A 20,631-nucleotide genomic window follows, 5' to 3' on the forward strand; every position below is an offset into this window, starting at 1 on the left:
TATACCTGTATGTAGATGATTTTGTAAATAAGCCTTACCTTTAATGCCCTTTTAAAGATATAACAAGGGATGGCTTTTCTGATAGTGCATACGCGTGAATAGTGAGTTTCGCCATTAACATCTATTTATAAATAACTGATTAACCATGGATAACGCCACGGTCCAAGCTAGTAACATATATAATTATACTAACCCCCTAAGACATCCCCCTCCCCCCCCCCCCCCCCACTGGTAAAAGCACAAATCGCACACTGTTTCGCACGCAAGACGAGGAAACACCTCATGGCCATCGTCTAGAGAAATATCTGCTTAATACAACTTTCCACGAACGTGTTATCTGCACAGGTGTTCCAGATGCTTGGCCTGCGAGACGATCTCATCTGAATAGATTTGACTTCTGGCTCTGGGACTATCTAAAAGAACGCTTTTACCACGTATACGTTCGGTCTGTACCTGATCAGACGGAGAGTGTAATATGAACGCGTTGCTCAGATTCCACCTAAACTGCTGCGAGCAACTGTTGATCACATCGTTTTACGGATGCAGCATCCCGTCGGCCTCTCCAGTGCTCACATTCATTGAACAAATCCTGTAGTAATCGGTTAATAATAACATCATCAGCATAACGCCTTCCTCGCTTTTTTGACCTTTTCTGTCCACATTCCGTCCCTAATCCATTACACGTGGAAAGAGTTCTGTACGCCTTGCACCTTGTGCCAAAATCGGAACTATTTTTATCCGCGTTAATCGGTTCTGTATTAACACATTAGAACATCTATCAAGTTTCGCTGCCATACAGCCCACACTGTGAGTAGCTGCATTTTATTTACAGTCACTCGGTACATATTTTTGTAGAGCTTGGTCGGCGGCTATTTGATGATCACAAATCATGAAGAAAGGAAGAATGGTGACCGTGACAATAGGGGATCAATCACGAGCGTTGATATGCAGGACAACACCCAGAAACGTAAGCTTGCTTCCAACAGGCGGGGATCCTCCTTCCCCCCCCCCCCCCCCCCAAAAAAAAAAAGAAATCACCAAAAAGGCAAAACCACTGTACTAAAAATTGATGTTAACAAATGATTATGATCATGAAATATTGTATATATGTTACTGTTATTTTTATTAAAATTCTGAGCATATGTAGCGCATTTCGTGGGGGAGAGAGACTGAAGAACTATGACCCTCCTTCCCTCCCCATCTTTTCTTAACCCTGTATCGGTGCCTCGTGCCTGTCTTCCAAACAGCACTTGGTTGCTGTTATTGAAGCACGCAGTCGGGCAGAGGGGGATCCGATTACGTAAAAAGGATTGGCTGCCAAGAAAAGCTCGTTTACCTTGATTTGTCAGAAATGAATATTGATCTAACTGCGGCAAACACTCACTACTGTTGCGGAAAAGAAATCGCCGATCGCAACCTTCTGTGTACAGTCTATTGATTGTAACAGCAACGCCACAGCCACTATGTACACTTTTACGCTTTTGGCGCAAACAAATGAAGCTAAGTAAACAGCCACCGTGTCAGATGAAGTCTCTCCTCAGCAAAGTGCTATGAGGCATCCTTCTCTGCTATTAGGAATAAATAAGGTGCATGCAATATCTGTACACTGTAAAGACTGTATTTGTTGCATTTTACTAAACTATATCGCTCTTTCTAGAAGAAAATACAGTGCCGTTATGATGCGAGCCAAGAAGTCCGGTTAACTCGGTTAATGAACCGATTGGGCGATCGCAAATATGACCTTTGTCCGTGTAGTCTACAAGAGCGATAGTCGCTTGCTGCGTGCTGTCATCACCACGTGTGGACCCGCCCCCTTCTTACGCGTACAGTCTTTTGTTTCTCCTGCTTACGTTGTCCTATTTGCTTTATTGCGCTCATAGTTATCTTCTAATAAACTTCGTTCCTCACGCTTTTCCTTGCTGCCAGTGTACTTAATATTGAGAAAGTGTCTTTTACAATAAGAATGCTGAATTACATGTGTTTGTGTCCCCTCCTTTCAGGAAAATCTCTCCCGGGCTCATGCCGCCTGGCTCGCCCGGTATTTTCCGGCGGAAAACATCCAACTGCACAGGCCCGGACGGCTTAGGTCCGCATTTGGCCGCCAGAGCTTCCATCGGAGATATTCTCGCTCACAAAATGGCGACGACTGGTGCCGGCTCGACGACGCAAGGCTGGCCCAACTCTAAGGATGACTACGAACTGAAGGAAGTTATCGGTCAGTAAAATAACTGTCTATAACGTGACGGCGAATTCTGCCTGGTGTCGTTCAGCGTTTGTATTATTTGCAATATGAAGTTCGTGTGCTCATTTGGAGTGTGTGTATACATTTTCTCTCTTTTTATTGGAAGTCGAATGAAGTTTGTACCGCAGCTTGCTATTTTACGTGGCCTTTGTTTTTCATTTTTTGTGGAGAAAGACTGTATGACTGCATCATGCCGTCCCTAGACAGTTGTTAGTTGAATGACAGTGCCAGAAAGAAGCGGAAAACGTAACGTACCGGGAGTGAAACCAGTGTTTTATTGAATGTTTTGTTAAAAGTAAGAGTTTTTAATGAAATGTTGTGAATTTGACATAGTTTTCTAACAGTTATTCTAAACACAGGCAATGCTCCTAAGATAACATTCTGCTGAACTGCAAACAATGAATGTTTTTGTGGATTTTTTACGTCGTGGCATGACTGCAGTAGAATTCTGGGCGTTGTGCTATGGTGTTCTTGTTACTTAAAGGCATGGAGACGTAACATATTAGTAGACGAACAGTTGGGTGGTTAACTTATAATAAAATACTGTTTCTGTTTAGGTGATAGTGTACAGTAAATTTTGCACGTAATGACATATGACAGCCTTTGACGTTTAGACTCCGTGTATTTCATTAGTTTCTTCTTCCCCTCGTACAGTCACACATATCTTGTAGATAGTGGTTTCCATCCCGGAGTGTTTTATCATACTTTTACCGCGAATAAATAAAAATAATGGCGATTTTTGCAGACTAGTGTGCAAAACATGTCGCAAACTTCACAATATAAACGACTATTCAGATGTCAATAGTTACTTAATGTTAAAATCACTATAAATATGAATATTTCTGCAGAATATGTGCCAACGTATTGAAATTTTACTTTTATTTCTAGGTGTCGGAGCAACAGCAGTTGTTCACGGCGCTTTTTGCAAACCACGGCAAGAAAAATGTGCCATCAAACGAATAAATCTGGAAAAATGGAACACGAGCATGGACGAATTGCTGGTAATTATTTAAGATAGAGCAAGACTTGTTCTCTCCAGCCCATCGCCCTTCCCAGACCTCACTGTAACACTTTTTCGAACATTTTTACAAGTAGGAAGTAGTAAGATTTTTTTGCAATTGTTTTTCAGTGTGTTGATACTTGCACATTAATGAAACGTTTCAGGTACGTAACAGCAATATTGTAGCTTCAGTATGTTTGTGAAACAAAACACACATTTTAACTAAATCTTCAGCAGAAAGTTTCCCATTTATTTTGGGGAAAAACAGGAAAAGAAAATGAGCAATATGGTGTGAAGAATCACTGCTGTTACATTGGAAGAACTAGCTTTGAAGTACTATATGAAATAAGGATGTCCATGGTGGATTTGACAGCAAGTTTTGTCCAAGGTGCTTATGTGACTAGATAATGTGTTGCCTGTGAGAAAGTGTATTTTATTTTTTTCTATCTTGAAGCACTTACAGTGAATCTTTCATCTTTGTATTATAAACTGTTATAATGAATGTTACTGGAATAGTTGCCCTACCTTAAAATTTCTGAAATAGATAAAGAGGAGTAAATGTTACGGATGTGATCAGAGATTCACTGTAAAAGAAATTTGCATGTTAGCTGTAAGCAGATTGATGATTTTCACCTGGCATTGATTGTTGTCCAGATTGAGTTACTGTCCACAGGCATAATTTCAAAGTGGTGAAGCTTTTTTCCTTGTTTGATAACTTTGATTTTTTTTCTTTTAATTAAATAAAGCCTTTTATGTGTGCTGTTTGAAAATCCTGTCTAGCATATGTATTACTTAAAATGATAGATGGCTAGAGGCTGTAAACATAAGATTTTGTTGAAAGGGAATATGCCAAGCCTTTTTCAGCAAAGAAAAATGCAGAACTTATATTTCTTATAGTGTTATCACGACGTATTAAAATTGTTTTTGGAGAATAGTATTCATATGTATCTTTGCTTGCTTTTAGAAATCTTGTTGTAAAATTACTAATGTTCCTTTCAGTGTTTAATTGCATCAAGTGTCATGCATGAGCCATTAAGTGGGGTTCTGTCAGGATATGTATATTAAGACTGTTGGTAATAAATATTATACTTTGCTCACAACCACAGGAGATGAGTGATCTGCATCCATGGTTTCATTGCTGAACAAACTGCTATTGTGAGAGATTTTAAGGGAAAAATGTCTTATTTACAATAATTGCTCTGTGATTGTGAAAAAAGTAAATTATTTATAGTATATTTTATAAAGAGGGTGCTCACAGCTCATAAATATTTAAAGAATGGTATAGCATTATGTATTCAAAATATGCAAATTATCTTTTGATACATGATATGTGCACTTGGAACAGATTGGTAAATAATTGTTATATTAGCAGCTCATTTTGGTGAATTAGACATTCTTTAAATGTTTGTTTATATTTCATTCATTGTTGGACAGTGGCATTATGAGAAAAGTGTCTGCAGTGCATTAAGAATTTTTATTGTTTTTACTGCCTAATTGAGTGTGTTATGAAGGAGACTATTTTGTTCTCCATGAAACTGTTTGTGAGGTAACAGCTGATGGTTAGTTTTAAAGGCACACGTTGTGTTAACAAATAGCAAGTGTATTGCTGATTGTATTTCACTTCAACTTTGTTAGTTCCCAAAACAGTAGACTGATAGCAATTTGTGGACCGACAGTATGGTTCCTTTTTCATTCTACTAACATTACCTACATCACTAATGGTTGTAAGACCCATTTGGGCAGTTTCTGCTTTGAAATTAGGTTGTTTTTACACATTTATACTACTCTAAATATTTTTTCCTTATCTCCTATCATTGACTTTGAGTTCAGCCATCTTATTAAATTGTGGAATCATATCTGATCAATTCAGTATGTCAGTGTGTTTGAGATGTGTTTGGTCTGCTTATACTGCACCAGCTCTGTTTTTACCCATGAGCAATGGGCATGCCGATTCTCATTATCATTGAAATGTAGTGACTAGAAAAATTGGACCATAAAGGTATACCATTTCTGAAAACAGCAGTATTGGCTGGAAGATCAGTATATCGTATGAAAACACAACTTGTCACATTTTGCAGATGATTGCTGGGAGCAAAAGTCCTCTGTCTGACATGTTACTACTATGAATTACAAATAAATATGACAAGGTTTACAATTGCAAGTGGACAGACTTACAGAATATGAGCTAAAGCACTTTGTAATCAAACAATAATGAAAGAAACTTTCATTAGACCACTCTGTTGCCATGGATAGATGTTACCCCACAGTAATGACCCACTCGAAGCAATAAACAGTGCAGTTGCATCAGATCCCAGATGACTGCTTATTTGATTATTAATTATATAATAGACAATAGCTTGCTGTGTGTGTTGTGTTACGGCTGATCACTTGGACATACAAGAACACAGTCTATCACTGTTAGCTGAAGCAAAAATAAAGTAATAGCTATGGGCTCACAATTGCAAAACAACAATGGAATGGGGCAGAACACTTTCTATGTAGGTGCACCTGTTCAAGGTTTAAATAATTTTTTAAACCATTATTGTGGCTGGTTACTGTTTTATTATTTAAAATCTTAAAATTGTACTACATCCACAGTTATCGCGTCCATTTCTATGAGATAGTGTGGAAAGTTATAGTGAGTCACCAGCCAAACGGTAGGTTAGCTGCAGTTCATTTCAGCTTAACTGCTGTATCTGACATTGAGAATGATCGATATTCATAATCATGTCCAAGCCATCCTCTGTTTCTTTTATTCCATCGTACCTTAAACTAAAATTTTTAGCAGTTACTCATGTCGCAGTGTGTGTCGAACATTTTATATTCTTGATTAATTATGTTATTTATTTTACATTTTTTCTGATTATGCAAAGGGCTGTCAGATGAGCTGCACTTGTTGAAAGTTTGAGGCAAATGTTGACAAAAAGTTTCTATGTGGAGAAAGGAGGTAGCCAACAAAAGTGTTTACCCAGTCAGCAGCTGTTGACTAGATAAATCTTTATACGGCAAATATACTAATTAATCATATTTTGTGGGTGGCCTTTCCTTCACATTCTGCTTTTGACATACGTTATTTGCACCTTTGATATTGAAATGTTATTAATCATTTCATCTGGAATACAAATCTCGGTTGGAGTAACAAAATTATGTGAATAACTTGCGTTGTGTGGATGGTGGTTTCTGGGTTTTTTGCTTTTGCCACAAATTTGTTTTATTGTTCTATAGAGGACTTTGCACAATCTGTGTTGAAGTGTTATTAATGACTTTATCTGCATAACGGTGACACTAATTGGTAGTGTAGCCTGAGGTCTATGTTAGGTTAGCTTCGTTTCACTTTTCATAATTTTTAGTTTAGTTGCAGTATGAGTCCTGCTGTATACACTCCAGTAAAAGAAATAGCAACTGACTGTTAAACTAATTATTAAATGTTGTGTGTGTGTGTGTGTGTGTGTGTGTGTGTGTGTGTGTGTGTGTGAAGTGTTTTTCTCCAAAATTTGTTTGATAATACTCTAGCACCTAGTGTGTTAAGGTTGTTGGTACTTTAAATACTTAACATGTCTCGTGCAATTGAAACAAAAATGTATTCAAAAATGTGTGAGAATTTCTAAGGCACCAAACTGCTTAGGTCATCAGTCCCTAACGTATGGTTACGTCAATGGCTATCGAAATGGCTCTTCTGTCATCATAACTTTCCACTCCCTCTTGTGACTGGCATTACTGACACTTGGAGCTTGGATGGTCCCTTGTAAAGTTTAATCTTTTCTCTCTTATTGCTTGCTTGATCAGTCCTGTAGTTCTGCAGCAGTCCCCCGTGACATCACATTCCAAAGGCTTGCAACTTATTCCATTTCTGTCTTCCCAGTTGTCTGTCTGCTTCTGTTGTCCTTCTCAAATGCTAGCACCATTGTGTCGCTTTGCAGTAATTTTCCTACTATTTGTTTCTTAAAATAGTTATTATTCTGTTGTGGTACACACAGCCCTACAGCATACACTCCCTGCCACCTGCCTATTAAATGTGATATGATGGTTGCTCTCATTTTTGCCTCTTATGTTGTGGATTTAACAATAGTAATACCAGTGCATTTTTCATAAAGCGTTTTACTAGGGGAGGCAGAGTACTTTATGCCACCCTAAGAAACTTTTTAAAAAATCATTAATTATTGTTGAAGTATATGAAAACATGCTTTTTGAAGAGGTGCTCACATGTAAGTATGGTACAGAACCTGAAAATACCTTTTAGGGCACTCTTGGCAAGCAGTCCAATGCCCCTTCAACAATGTGTGCTGGTAACATTTACAACCAGACATTACAAAAAATGCTGATTTTGTTCATTGTTGTTGACTTTTACTCTCAAAACAGTTTTTAGAGAGATTATGTAACTAAAGCCTTCACCCTGGAAATACTGAATGTGACATCATTGAGGAAAGTGACATGGAGGGGAATAGGAATCGGATAAATCCTGGAACTTGGCAGTTTTTGTTTAGGATGTGTAGAATGGAGGAAAGTTGTTTGTCTTTGCTGAAATAAGTTATGTGGCTTGTGATTATATTTGTCATGTCTGTTTTGGGGGTGTGGTGATAGTTTTGTAGATTACAAAAGTTTGATCTGAGTAGAGTGAAGAGAGAAACCTCCCATCTCATCGTTACTTGGTATAATGGAATGTGTAACAGTGATAACACTTTTCTTGGAAATACTATGTCTTGTGTAGTAAAACTAACTCCCTCTCCCTCTCCCTCCCTCCTCTCCCCACCCCCTTGTGACAACTTCAACTCAAAGCAGCACTTGGGATTGGTTCAGTGTAGAAAGTCATGGGATAGTAACAGATCCAGTTTTCCACAGTGCCTTGCACTTCCTTGTCACTGTTGAACCTGCTACCTTTTAAAGATTATTTTATGGGGCAGAAGATATTAGTCATGTGGGGAGAGAGATCGGGCATGTAAGAACATCCCATTAAAATTTTTTGAAGGTCTTCTTGGCTACATGTGACTTTGTGCTGTTCTGGAAAAGTGCTATCCCATTTAAGGCTTGTTTTTTATGGCCTGTTTAAGCCTTAGCAATATGTTGCAACACTGCCCAATGTTAATTTTAATGTTAACTTTTGCACACCATGGTAGCCAGTCTGTCTGTCTGTCAGTCAGTAAGTAGAGATCTTTTTTGGGGGGAGGGATGGTTGAGGCAAGGTTATTAGTCATGTGGGGAGAGATCGTAAAGCGGTTACTGCATCAATGATTTCAGCCGTAAATAGAAATATTAAAAAACGTAGGAAGATTTTTCTGTTTAGCAAAAGTGACAAAAAGCAGATTTCAGAGTACCTGATGGCTCAACACAAAAGTTTTGTCTCAAGTACAGATAGTGTTTAGGATCAGTGGACAAACTTCAAAACCATCGTACAATATGTGTTAGATGAGTATGTGCGAAGCAAGATTGTAAGAGATGGAAAAGAGCCACCATGGTACAACAACCGAGTTAGAAAACTGCTGCGGAAGCAAAGGGAACTTCACAGCAAACATAAACAATGCCAAAGCCTTGCAAACAAACAAAAATTACGCGAAGCGAAATGTAGTGTGAGGAGGGCTATGCGAGAGGCGTTCAATGAATTCGAAAGTAAAGTTCTGTGTACTGACTTGGCATGAAATCCTAAGAAATTTTGGTCTTATGTCAAAGCCGTAGGTGGATCAAAACAAAATGTCCAGACACTCTGTGACCAAAATGGTACTGAAACACAGGATGACAGACTAAAGGCCGAAATACTAAATGTCTTTTTCCAAACCTGTTACACAGAGGAAGACGGCACTGTAGTTCCTTCTCCAGATTGTTGCACAGATGACAAAATGGTAGATATCGAAATACATGACAGAGGTGTAGAAAAACAATTAAAATCGCTCAGAAGAGGAAAGGTAGCTGAACCTTATGGGATAACAGTTCGATTTTACACAGAGTGCGTGAAGGAACTTTTCCCCCTTCTTGCAGTGGTGTATCGTAGGTCTCGAGAAGAGCGTAGCGTTCCGAAAGATTGGAAAAGGGCACAGGTCACCCCTGTTGTGAAGAAGGGATGTCGAACAGACTTGCAGAACTATAGACCTATATCTCTAACGTCGATCAGTTGTAGAATTTTGGAACACATATTATGGTAGAGTATAATGACTTTTCTGGAGACTAGAAATCTACTGTGTAGGAATCAGCATGGGTTTCGAAAAAGACGATGGTGTGAAACCCAGCTCGCACGAGACTCGGAGAGCTGTAGACAGGGGTTCCCAGGTAGATGCCGTGTTTCTTGACTTCCACAAGGCGTTCGATACAGTTCCCCACAGTCGTTTAATGAACTAAGTTAGAGAATATGGACTATCAGACCAATTGTGTGATTAGACTGAAGAGTTCCTAGATAACAGAACGCAGCATGTCATTCTCAACGGAGAGAAGTCTTCCGAAGTAAGAGTGATTTCAGGTGTGCGGCAACGGAGTGTCGTAGGACCGTTGCTATTCACAATATACATAAATCACCTTGTGGATGACATCGGAAGTTCACTGAGGCTTTTTGCGGATGATGCTGTAGTATATCGAGAGGTTGTGACAATGGAAAATTGTACTGAAATGCAGGAGGATCTGCAGCGAATTGACGCATGGTGCAGGGAATAGCAATTCAGTCTCAATGTAGACAAGTGTAATGTGCTGCGAATACATAGAAAGAAAGATCCATTATCATTTAGCTACAATACAGAAGGTCAGCAACTCGAAGCAGTTAATACCATAAATTATCTGGTAGTAGGCATTAGGAGTGATTTAAAATTGAATGATCATATAAAGTTGATCGTCGGTAAAGCACATGCCAGGCAGATTCATTGGAAGGATCCTAAGGAAATGCAATCTGAAAACAAAGGAAGTAGGATACAGTACTCTTGTTCGCCCACTGCTTGAATACTGCTCAGCAGTGAGAGATTCGTACCAGAGAGGGTTGATAGAAGAGATAGCGAAGATCCAACGGAGAGCAACGCACTTCGTTATAGGATCATTTAGTAATTGCGAAAGCGCTACGGAGATGATAGATAAACTCCAGTGGAAGACTCTGCAGGAGAGACGCTCAGTAGCTCGGTACGGGCTTTTGTTAAAGTTTCGAGAACATACCTTCACCGAGGTGTCGAGCAGTATATTGCTCCCTCCTACGTATATCTCGCGAAGAGACCATGAGGATAAAATCAGAGAGATTAGAGCCCACACAGAGGCATACCGACAATCCTTCTTTCCACGAACAATACGAGAGTGGAATAGAAGGGAGTGCTGATAGAGGCACTCAAGGTACCCTCCGCCACACACCGTCAGATGGCTTATGGAGTATGGATGTAGATGTAGAAGGTGCTGCTGCTCAGTGTTCATCCGTTTGTAGGCATTGTCGAAGTGGTGACAGCACATTTCATCTTGTGCCACTGTCTGAGCAATGAAATCTGTTCCTTGGTCTGCATATCTCAACGGACGGGTCAGGCTGCCTTCTGATTCTGTGATAGATGCTGGGGCACAAATGTGCACAAACTTTGCTACAACAAAGCTACTCATCGGTTACGTGATACACAACTCGGCGACATCAGGAAGTAGTTTCACCTCGGTTTTGTCACATGTTGAAGATGCTCACCACAGCACTCCTCGAACACCCGACAAGTCGTGGAGTTTCGGAGATGCTTATGCTGAGCCTTTGGGCCGTCACAGTCTGTCCTCGATCAAACTCAGATTGCGTGCCTTCCCCACTCTACACGCGGACAACCCTCTCGCTGATTCTTCGTGCACTGCGCATGTGTCTGATTAACAGTTATTCCTTGCCAGGTGACGCTGCTGTCGCCTGGACAGATTTATATGGAAAGGTCAGTGGTGATAATGTTTTGGCTGATTGGTGTACATCAGTTTGAAGAAAGGCTGAAAATGTTTTTTTTCTACTAGTGGCAAGTGTACACAGCATTATTTCTCATGGAATCTGAAAACTATATTGCCTTCAACCGCAAAACTAGTGACTGCTGCCCATCTGTCTTTTTCCTCTCCCTCAGTTTCATGTCCAGGTTGAGTGTTATTGAAACATTTTATTGATTGTGGAACTGCAGGTTTGGCCAGCAGTTTTCAGCTCTTGCAGTTCATTTTTGTTCCGTGTAAACACTCTCCTACATTTGGGTCACAGATGACTTCTCAGGTTGCTTCTTGCTTTTTTAAGTGTTGGTTAATGTTGGAGAGCCGGCCGCGGTGGTCTAGCGGTTCTAGGCGCTCAGTCCGGAACCGCGCGACCGCTACGGTCGCAGGTTCGAATCCTGCCTCGGGCATGGGTGTGTGTGATGTCCTTAGGTTAGTTAGGTTTAAGTAGTTCTAAGTTCTAGGGGACTTATGACCACAGATGTTGAGTCACATAGTGCTCAGAGCCATTTTTTTAATGTTGGCGAAAAGGTGTGTGTGTGTGTGTGTGTGTGTGTGTGTGTGTGTGTGTGTGTGTGTGGGGGTGGGTGGGTGGGGGGGCAGGAACTGTCAAGGAAGCTGTGCATTTCGATTTTGTAATTTCTTTCTTTCTTTGCTTCTTCTTCTCCTTTTTAAGTCTTCATTAGATGGAAACTGATACAAAACTGCTGACTTTTTCTGAGTGAAATTGAACTGATTGCTAACAACCTTATTTCCTTTGCAGCTGGCTTGTAAATTGCTATGCTCACTTGATCTTTTAGTGGCTAAGACTTTCGTACACAATCTTTGGAGTGTGGTGGAACATCCTCTAATTGGGCACAGAAAAAGTAATCTGTGTTTACTCATACTAGAGCTTTTGTAGCCAAACCTTTCACCAGCAATCCCTTTAAAATTTTTTGTCCAGAAGACATTCGATCTAAGTAGATTTAACAAAGAAGTTTTGTTTGTGTTAATTTGTGTGGATCTTTTAAACATCTCTTCTTGACCAGTCACTTGTTTCTTTTTAGTTCACTGACATCCAGAAGTAAATCACATTTTCTATGTACTAAGGATAATACCAATATACTTCAATTTCAATGCACCTTGGGGACTGAACTAGAACATCTGATTTGCAGACACAGTTTGTGTATATAACTGACACTCGAGGTAACTAATATTGGATCAGGGCAACAAAATCAGTTGGCCCTGATGTGTAATAAGACAGTGAAAATAAGTTTTTGAAATGTTAGTTGGATTGCTTGGAAGTTGTCACAGGGTCTTTAAAGAAAGTGTCACATAATCCCACAGGGGGTATTGTTGTTCCAAGTTCCTATGTCTGGAAGCAAATGCCTGTTCAGATATGGAGCCAACGTGTCCTCTCATTCCGATCTGTCTTGTTACGTAGGAGGAGGCAGGCAGGCTGGTTTTCAAAGATCCTGACGCATCCAACAGACCTTTGCTACAAATTGCACTCTCTTTCAAATACTTCTGGCTGTATTCGAATAGTGCCACACTCTTGTGTAACGTCTGAACATTGTTAGTGGGTTGGGCATCCATCATTGCCTTTAAATGTCTCTGTTATCAGAAATCCAATGGATTCAGGTCTTGTGAATGGGAGGACCAGGCTGCTGGACCTCCTTGACCAAAGTCTTGTCCCCGCAACATTGCGGTGAGGTACTGGCGCACCAACCGCAGGAATGGGGTGGTGCTCCGTCACGGATAAAGCACAATAGTCTACTTCCTGCAAGGTAATGTTCTTATGTAGCTCCGGCAATTCGTGGTGCAGAAATCGGCGGCACTTAGCACCTCTTGATCTGTTTGGTAATGAGTTATTCGGTGCCAGATGGTCTAGAGGTTCCCGCACGACCGTAGCGGGATTTGATGAAATTTTGTATGAATTATTGCACATGCTCCCAGTGAACATCACAACTGTTAATTCAATACTTCCAGAGATATAGTCATTTGTTTGATCGTGTAGTGCAGCTCTTGACAGTGTACCTGTGAGTTTTCAGCAGTTTTGAGACATCTCATCTATGGCAGTATTTACTTGAATGAAACAAAACTAGGCCATCTTATAGAACTTTCTGCACTTTCTTTAGTGAAACAATAAATAGTTTTCGTTGGTTATTTGTGTGTGAATAATTTAATCCAAAGTTGGCCAAAAGAGTAGATGCCCCAAAAAAAGTGAAGTTTCACTTTTTATATCTCTTAAAGTAACACGAGAAACCTTGCACCTAATAACTTTCATATGCAGGGTCTTGGAATGTAAAATTTCATTCTCCTATGGCGTTCTAATAGGTTGCAAATTCTGGGCAAAGTTGACGATTTTTCTCAAAACGCGAAAAATGGCTGTTTTTGGCACACTTTTACAAAAAGTGTTCTGCAAGCTTATTTTCATTAGAAAGACCATGTTCTAAACCATCTGAAATCCGTATTTGGTTTTTTAATGCGAATGTGTAAGGCCCTAAAAAGTGTGGAGGTGCATTGAAAATAGGCCCACATTCTGCTGTCAGTCAAATTAAATCTCACATCTTTTATGTTCTACAATTGTTTAGCATTCTGTGGGAAAGGCAGTATCAAGTCTTGATGACTGGAAAGTGAGATAAAGTCTGAATAACTTGAAACACTTCAAAAAGGTGTGTGTTTTGTCACAACTCATCATCAAATTTACCTGTTTCTCTGCTGTAACTGCAGAATAAAACTTGTTATAAACTTCACAGTTTAACTGTGCTTTGTCAGGGCAGTGGAGACCAGGGCAGTAAAATTATTGCAAAACAACTGCAACACTCATCGTATAAATAGGCTGTGGGTCCTACACCACTGTCACATTGTATAAATTTATCACATTGTGTACATTTTGAAGAAGATCACAGCAGTCTTCCTGACATTTTTTGGAATTGATTGTTACAGAGAATTATTAGTATATGTCTTTAATGGATAATGCTGTTGATCTGCTAGTTTAATTCTGGTTTAAGTATAACATATTTTGTGTCAGCGTTATTTGCCATTAATGTGGAATGTCGGTGTACACGTGAAAAATTGTATAAGTGTGTTGGTTTCATCTGTGGTGGCTTAACCACTGCTGGTTCCTTTTAAAGTGAGGAAAACAGGTTCCCATCACCATAGGGGCCATGCCTGATACCTGTGCAGCAGCAGCATGGGTGAGTTTCTTATCACAGGTTCTCAACCTGATAAGGGTTTCCTTACACAGGATCCCAAGCTGATGATCCATTTCTGGAAGTGTCAGAGGCCAAAGCTAGAAGAGATCTCTCTTAGGATCCTGAGCTTATATTTACTTCAAGCTAATTGAATTTTTAACAGGTTTCATTAATTTGCTGTAGTGTGTCACTAGGAAAACTACTGATGGCCAAGAGATATCACTGTTGGGATTGTTTGGGAAGAAATTTTGGCGAGACACAACCCAAAAAATACTTTTCAAATGTTTTTACATCAAATTACCAGAGGTACAAGAAAGAGAAAACTATTCTTTTTATTGTGTTCCTTACTCCACTTTTTATAAAAAGAATGCTGCAGATACATAAAAAAAGGGGAGGGAGACAGTTTTTCTGAATCAAGCTCATTTCCTAGTCATTGGGACTTCTTGTATTATGTACCACAGAGAGCACTAAACGATTGTAGAACATAATAAAAAAGTCAGATTTAATTGGAGTATCAGTTGAATATGGCCCCATTTTCTGTCTGTCTCCACCTTCTCATACTCTTTTAGTGCCATATATGCTCAATTGCAAAAATATAGTTCTTTAGGTAGTGTAGAATATAGTATTTCTAATGAAAATGGTTCAGTAGAATGTGTAGAAGACGCTTTTGCAAATGTGGGCCAAAAATAGCAATTTTTGGGGTTTTTAGAAAAATTGCCGACTTTGCCCTCAATTTGTAAACTACTGAAAATCAGTAGGAAAATGAAATTTTGTTTTGTAAGACTTTGTACTGGTAAGTTATTAGTGCAAAGCTTAATGTTCAACTTGCTGTTACTTTTGGAGATAAAAATAGCTAAACGTTTTTTTTTTCCTCTCTTTTCTTTTCTTTTCTTTCTTTTTTTTTTCCAAATTATCTGTATGCAGATCTCTCAGAAATCTTTTTTCTTTATTATTATTTCATGTAAGAGAGGGTTAAAAGGTGCAGAAGAGTGCCTAGTTTTGTTTCATTCGAGAAAATATTGCTGGAGGTGTTGCACGTCAGCTGCTGAAAACTTGCGGGTGCACAATTGGTAGCTGTTCCATGGGGTCACTGGATTATATCCTCACAAGCATTAGATTGCTGAAAGTAAAACTTTACCAATGTTCATTAGGAATATGTGCGAATGTTCACACAAATTTTCAGCAAAATCTATGACTCTCATCTGGAAACTATCTCTGAAATGGGACCACTCGGCACGGAATGGCCGTAAAGTGTAGGGCCCTACGAGTCAGTCGAGAGTTCCCGCACAGACGTTGATGCCGAAGTGATCCTGGTGCCCCACATCCACAATGACTCGAGAATTTACATCTGCCCACAGTAGCAGTCTTGATAATTTACTTAACTGCCTCTTCTTGCGAACAGTAAGATAGCCTGCTCACAGTCCGAACAGGCCTCGGAAGTTCCGACGGTACCATCTGGCCCCTGTGTTACCCTCTCAGCCGGGGGGCAGCATTAGATGCGGATACGGAGGTGCGCGTGGTCAGTACGCCACTTTCCTGACAGTTGTCAGTTTTTGTGGCCAGAGCCGCTACTCCTCACTCGAGTAGCTCCTCGGTTTGACTCGTAAGGGCGAAGTGCGCCCCGCTTGCCGACAGTGCTCGGCAGTCCAGACGGTCACCCACCAGAGTGCTAGCCCAGCCCGACAGCGTTTTACTTCGGTGATTGGCGGGAACCGGTGTTCCCACTGCGGCAAGGGCGTTGGCTGCTCAGCTTACTGTTACGCTAATTATTTGTCACAAGTAAATGGCCTTTATCTTAGCAGATACTTATTTCTTGGCATGTAATTATAGGAACTTTTCTTCCAATTTTGTCCAATACTATGTCTTGTAGCAGTATGTAACTCCTCCTTTTAAACAGCCTGTACGGTGTACGTATCTCGTAATGCCACTGTCAATTTTACGAGGGCGGTTCAGAAAGTAACCTCCGATTGGTCACAGTGCGGGTTGTGGGGGGAGTAGTGACGCCATCTGTGCGTTCACGCACTCAACAGGTCAGTCGGCATCAAGCCGTGGTCGAGTGAACGTCGTACCTGCGCTAGTTTAGTTTTTGTGGCAGTTTGAAATGTGTGCTGCAATAGAAAACGCCGCCAAATGTGAAGTGCGTGCTGTCATAAGGTTTTTTACAGCCAAAGGATATTCTGCAGCAGCTATTCATCGTAAGCTTTGTGCCGTGTACGGACCGAGAGTTAAGAGTGAAGGAGTTGTCCGTGAATGGGTACGTTTATTTAAAAGTGGATGAGAAAACGTTCGTGATGAAGAGAGGAGTGGTAGACCGTCATTAGTGACTGACGAACTCGTTCAGACAGTTGATGCAAAAGTTCGTGAAAATCGACGTTTCTCAATGTCGGAGTTGTCTACTGGTTTTCCACAGATTTCTAAGACTCTCTTGTACGAGATAGTGACAGCAAGATTGGGTTACCGTAAGTTCTGTGCACGATGGGTGCCCAAAATTCTTACCGACCACCACAAAACTCAAAGAATGGCCTCTGCATTAGACTTTGTCACGTTATGAGGACGAAGGAGAACCGTTGTTAAACAGAATCGTGACCGGTGACGAAACCTGGATTAAGTACGTGAACCCCGAGACAAAAGAACAATCAAAGATGTGGGCACATTCAAATTCGCCTACCAAACCGAGAAAAGCCTCGCAAGATTTTTCTGCCAGAAAACTGATGGCAACGGTGTTTTGGGATGCCAAAGGGCTGTTGTCGGTTGAATTCATGGAACGTGGTACGACCATTAATCGAGACGTGTACTGTGAAACAATAAAAAAGTTACGACGGGCTATACAGAACAAACGCCGTGGTATGCTGACTTCCGGTATCGTTTTTTTGCACGATAACGCCCGTCCTCACTCTGCTCGCAGAACAACGGCCCTTCTCGAGTCCTTCAAGTGGGACGTTATCAACCGTCCACCTTACAGCCCAGACCTGGCGCCAAGTGATTATCACCTGTTCGTGCATTTGAAGAAATGGCTCGGGTCACAGCGGTTTGATGACGACGAAGAGCTCAAAGATGCGGTCACAGGCTGGCTCCAGGCACAAGCGGGTGATTTTTATGCAGAAGGAATTTCAAAGCTTGTGAAGAGATACGATAAGTGCCTCAATCGCTATGGAGACGATGTAGAAAAATAGTGCAAAGATGTAGTTGTAAGATGTATATATTAAAATATTTTTATTTAACTCGGTGTATTTTTTTAAATCGACCGGAGGTTACTTTCTGAACGGCCCTCGTAGTTTAGAGTGAAACTGCAGATTTTTTTGACATTAAGTGCTCACATAACCTGTGGAGAGTGGTACTGAGGTGCGGTGGCGCGCGTGCCCTCAGAAGGAGATCCAGGCGATGTCGTCGTGCAACCACGAGAACGTGGTGACGTACTACACGTCGTTCGTGGTGCGCGAGGAGCTGTGGCTGGTGCTGCGTCTGCTGGAGGGAGGCTCGCTGCTCGACATCATCAAGCACAAGATGCGCGTCGCGGACTGCCGCCACGGCGTCTTCGACGAGGCCACCATCGCCACGGTGCTGCGCGAGGTGCTCAAGGGGCTCGAGTACTTCCACAGCAATGGCCAGATACACAGGTAGCGTAGTGTAATGTGGTTAATGGCTAAAGTGCACTCGGTGTCTGTGGCTAGTGGGTTCGTTGGCGTCAGTCGTGGCAAATCGGGTGGTACAAAGTGTCCCACATAAAACCGGTACGTGTGTTGCTCAAGTTTCGAGTAACTGTGAACTAAGTAAAAAGAGTATGTAATAGGAATGTTGAAAAACATGTTGTTTGTTGTTGTGGTCTTCAGTCCTGAGACTGGTTTGATGCAGCTCTCCATGCTAGTCTATCCTGTGCAAGCTTCTTCATCTCCCAGTACCTACTGCAACCTACATCCTTCTGAATCTGCTTAGTGTATTGATCTCTTGGTCTCCCTCTACGATTTTTACCCTCCACGCTGCCCTCCAATGCTAAATTTGTGATCCCTTGATGCCTCAAAACATGTCCTACCAACCGATCCCTTCTTCTAGTCAAGTTGTGCCACAAACTTCTCTTCTCCCCAATCCTATTCAATACCTCCTCATTAGTTACGTGATCTACCCACCTTATCTTCAGCATTCTTCTGTAGCACCACATTTCGAAAGCTTCTATTCTCTTCTTGTCCAAACTAGTTATCGTCCATGTCTCACTTCCATACATGGCTACACTCCATACAAATACTTTCAGAAACGACTTCCTGACACCTAAATCTATACTCGATGTTAACAAATTTCTCTTCTTGAGAAACGCTTTCCTTGCCATTGCCAGTCTACATTTTATATCCTCTCTACTTCGACCATCATCGGTTATTTTACTCCCTAAATAGCAAAACTCCTTTACTACTTTAAGTGTCTCATTTCCTAATCTAATTCCCTCAGCATCACCCGACTTAATTTGACTACATTCCATTATCCTCGTTTTGCTTTTGTTGATGTTCATCTTATATCCTCCTTTCAAGACACTGTCCATTCCGTTCAACTGCTCTTCCAAGTCCTTTGCTGTCTCTGACAGAATTACAATGTCATCGGGGAACCTCAAAGTTTTTACTTCTTCTCCATGAATTTTAATACCTACTCCGAATTTTTCTTTTGTTTCCTTTACTGCTTGCTCAATATACAGATTGAATAACATCGGGGAGAGGCTACAACCCTGTCTCACTCCTTTCCCAACCACTGCTTCCCTTTCATGCCCCTCGACTCTTATAACTGCCATCTGGTTTCTGTACAAATTGTAAATAGCCTTTCGCTCCCTGTATTTTACCCCTGCCACCTTCAGAAAAACATGTAGTTACCTATTTACAAGAGATAGTGGAAGTGGTGGTCACAGGCATCGCTGACTGTATCGGCATAACATTGTAATTCTGCAGGTGTGACGATGATAATTTGTTGTAAGGTCTTCTGTTGTGCGAGGATTGTCAGCACACGTTAGTGTTCCCCATCAATAAAAATCAGTGTTAAGCCTGAGGACCTTGAGGGATAAGAGGCCTGTGGCACTGTTGTTAGTTTGTGTGCCCAGATCTATCTGTGAATGTGGTGTAGTCCTTGCTCCAGTGAGCAATGACTAACAGAACTAGTAGAATGCCACGCCGGATGTTCTGGGCAGCAATTGTATAGAAGTTGTGAGGCTGTCATGAGGAACGGTGCTGAAACTGTCAAACTGACTGTTTGTGCATTCTGAGTGGAGCCGTGCATCCACATATATTGGTGTTCGGCAGAGGATGTCCACTTGGCACTGCCTGTGTGTCATAAGGCTGGAGGATAATACAGGGTGTCCCAGCTATCTTGTCCACCCAAAATATCTCTGGAACAATAACAGCTATTGGAAAACGACTTTCACCGGTATCAATGTAGGGCTGGGGCCCATGAATGTACATATTTGGAAACCTTCTAAAACGAAAGCATGTGTGTTTTTTAACACTAACTTATGTTTTTTTTAAATGGACCTCCTATATTTTTTCTTCAGCAATCCATAGCATAACAAAGCACATACACAGTGGCATTAATTGCATCGCAATATTCCCATTACATCCTGAGATATTGAGACGCGAAGTTGACTCTTGAAACACCCGACGTGCGCTGCTAGCGCACGTCCTGAGGCTCAGGCGTGAACCCCATGCTGCCCGTAATCGCAGCAGGATGACAGCAGACCGTATTATTCTTTTCGGACCTCTTGATAAGTATGGAAGTGTGATTACCCGTGTCAATCACATCGCGATTACGGGCAGCATGGGGTTCACGCCTGAGCCTCAGGATATGCGCTAGCAGCCCATGTCGGGTGTTTCAAGCGTCAACTTCGTGTCTTAATATCTCGGGATGTAATGGGAATATTGCGATGCGATCAACGCCATTGTGTATGTGCTTTGTCATGCTATGGATTGCTGAAGAAAAAATAGAGGAGGTCCATTTAAAAAAACATAAGTTTGTGTTAAAAAACACATATGCTTTTGTTTTAGAATGTTTCCAAATATGTACATTCATGGGACCCAGCCCTATATTGATACCGGTGAACGTCGTTTTCCAATAGTTGTTATTGTTCCAGAGATATTTTGGGTGGACAAGATAGCTGGGACACCCTGTACAGTCTGTGTTATGTGCGCCATCTACAGAGTGTGACCGTAACTGTGTTTCACCTCTCAGGAGCATAGTGTTTTTGTGCCGTGCCCTCTCTGTGTGTGGCTGCATGTTGTATCTTCTGGCGGAAACAGCAGGTAAATTTGTTGTCGATACGGAGAGCGGGAAGAAAACGAGGTGTGCTGAAATTGGCGTGT

General features: G+C 41.2%; 1 protein-coding gene across 5 annotated transcripts in view; it reads left to right on the forward strand.

Moving 5' to 3' along the window:
- LOC126213087 (serine/threonine-protein kinase OSR1) overlaps nt 1-20,631 on the forward strand; it is a 587,751-nt gene that overhangs the window by 454,639 nt on the left and 112,481 nt on the right. For 4 of the 5 annotated variants that reach the window (XM_049940682.1, XM_049940685.1, XM_049940681.1 and 1 more), the window contains 3 exons: nt 2,001-2,215; nt 3,131-3,243; nt 17,672-17,922. In XM_049940682.1, the coding sequence (XP_049796639.1) occupies nt 2,001-2,215; nt 3,131-3,243; nt 17,672-17,922 (579 nt within the window). The remainder of the gene's footprint in view (nt 1-2,000; nt 2,216-3,130; nt 3,244-17,671; nt 17,923-20,631) is intronic. The other variant, XM_049940683.1, reaches the window with a different exon arrangement.

This window comes from Schistocerca nitens, chromosome 11, assembly GCF_023898315.1.
Source record: "Schistocerca nitens isolate TAMUIC-IGC-003100 chromosome 11, iqSchNite1.1, whole genome shotgun sequence".
Lineage (NCBI taxonomy): Eukaryota > Metazoa > Arthropoda > Insecta > Orthoptera > Acrididae > Schistocerca > Schistocerca nitens.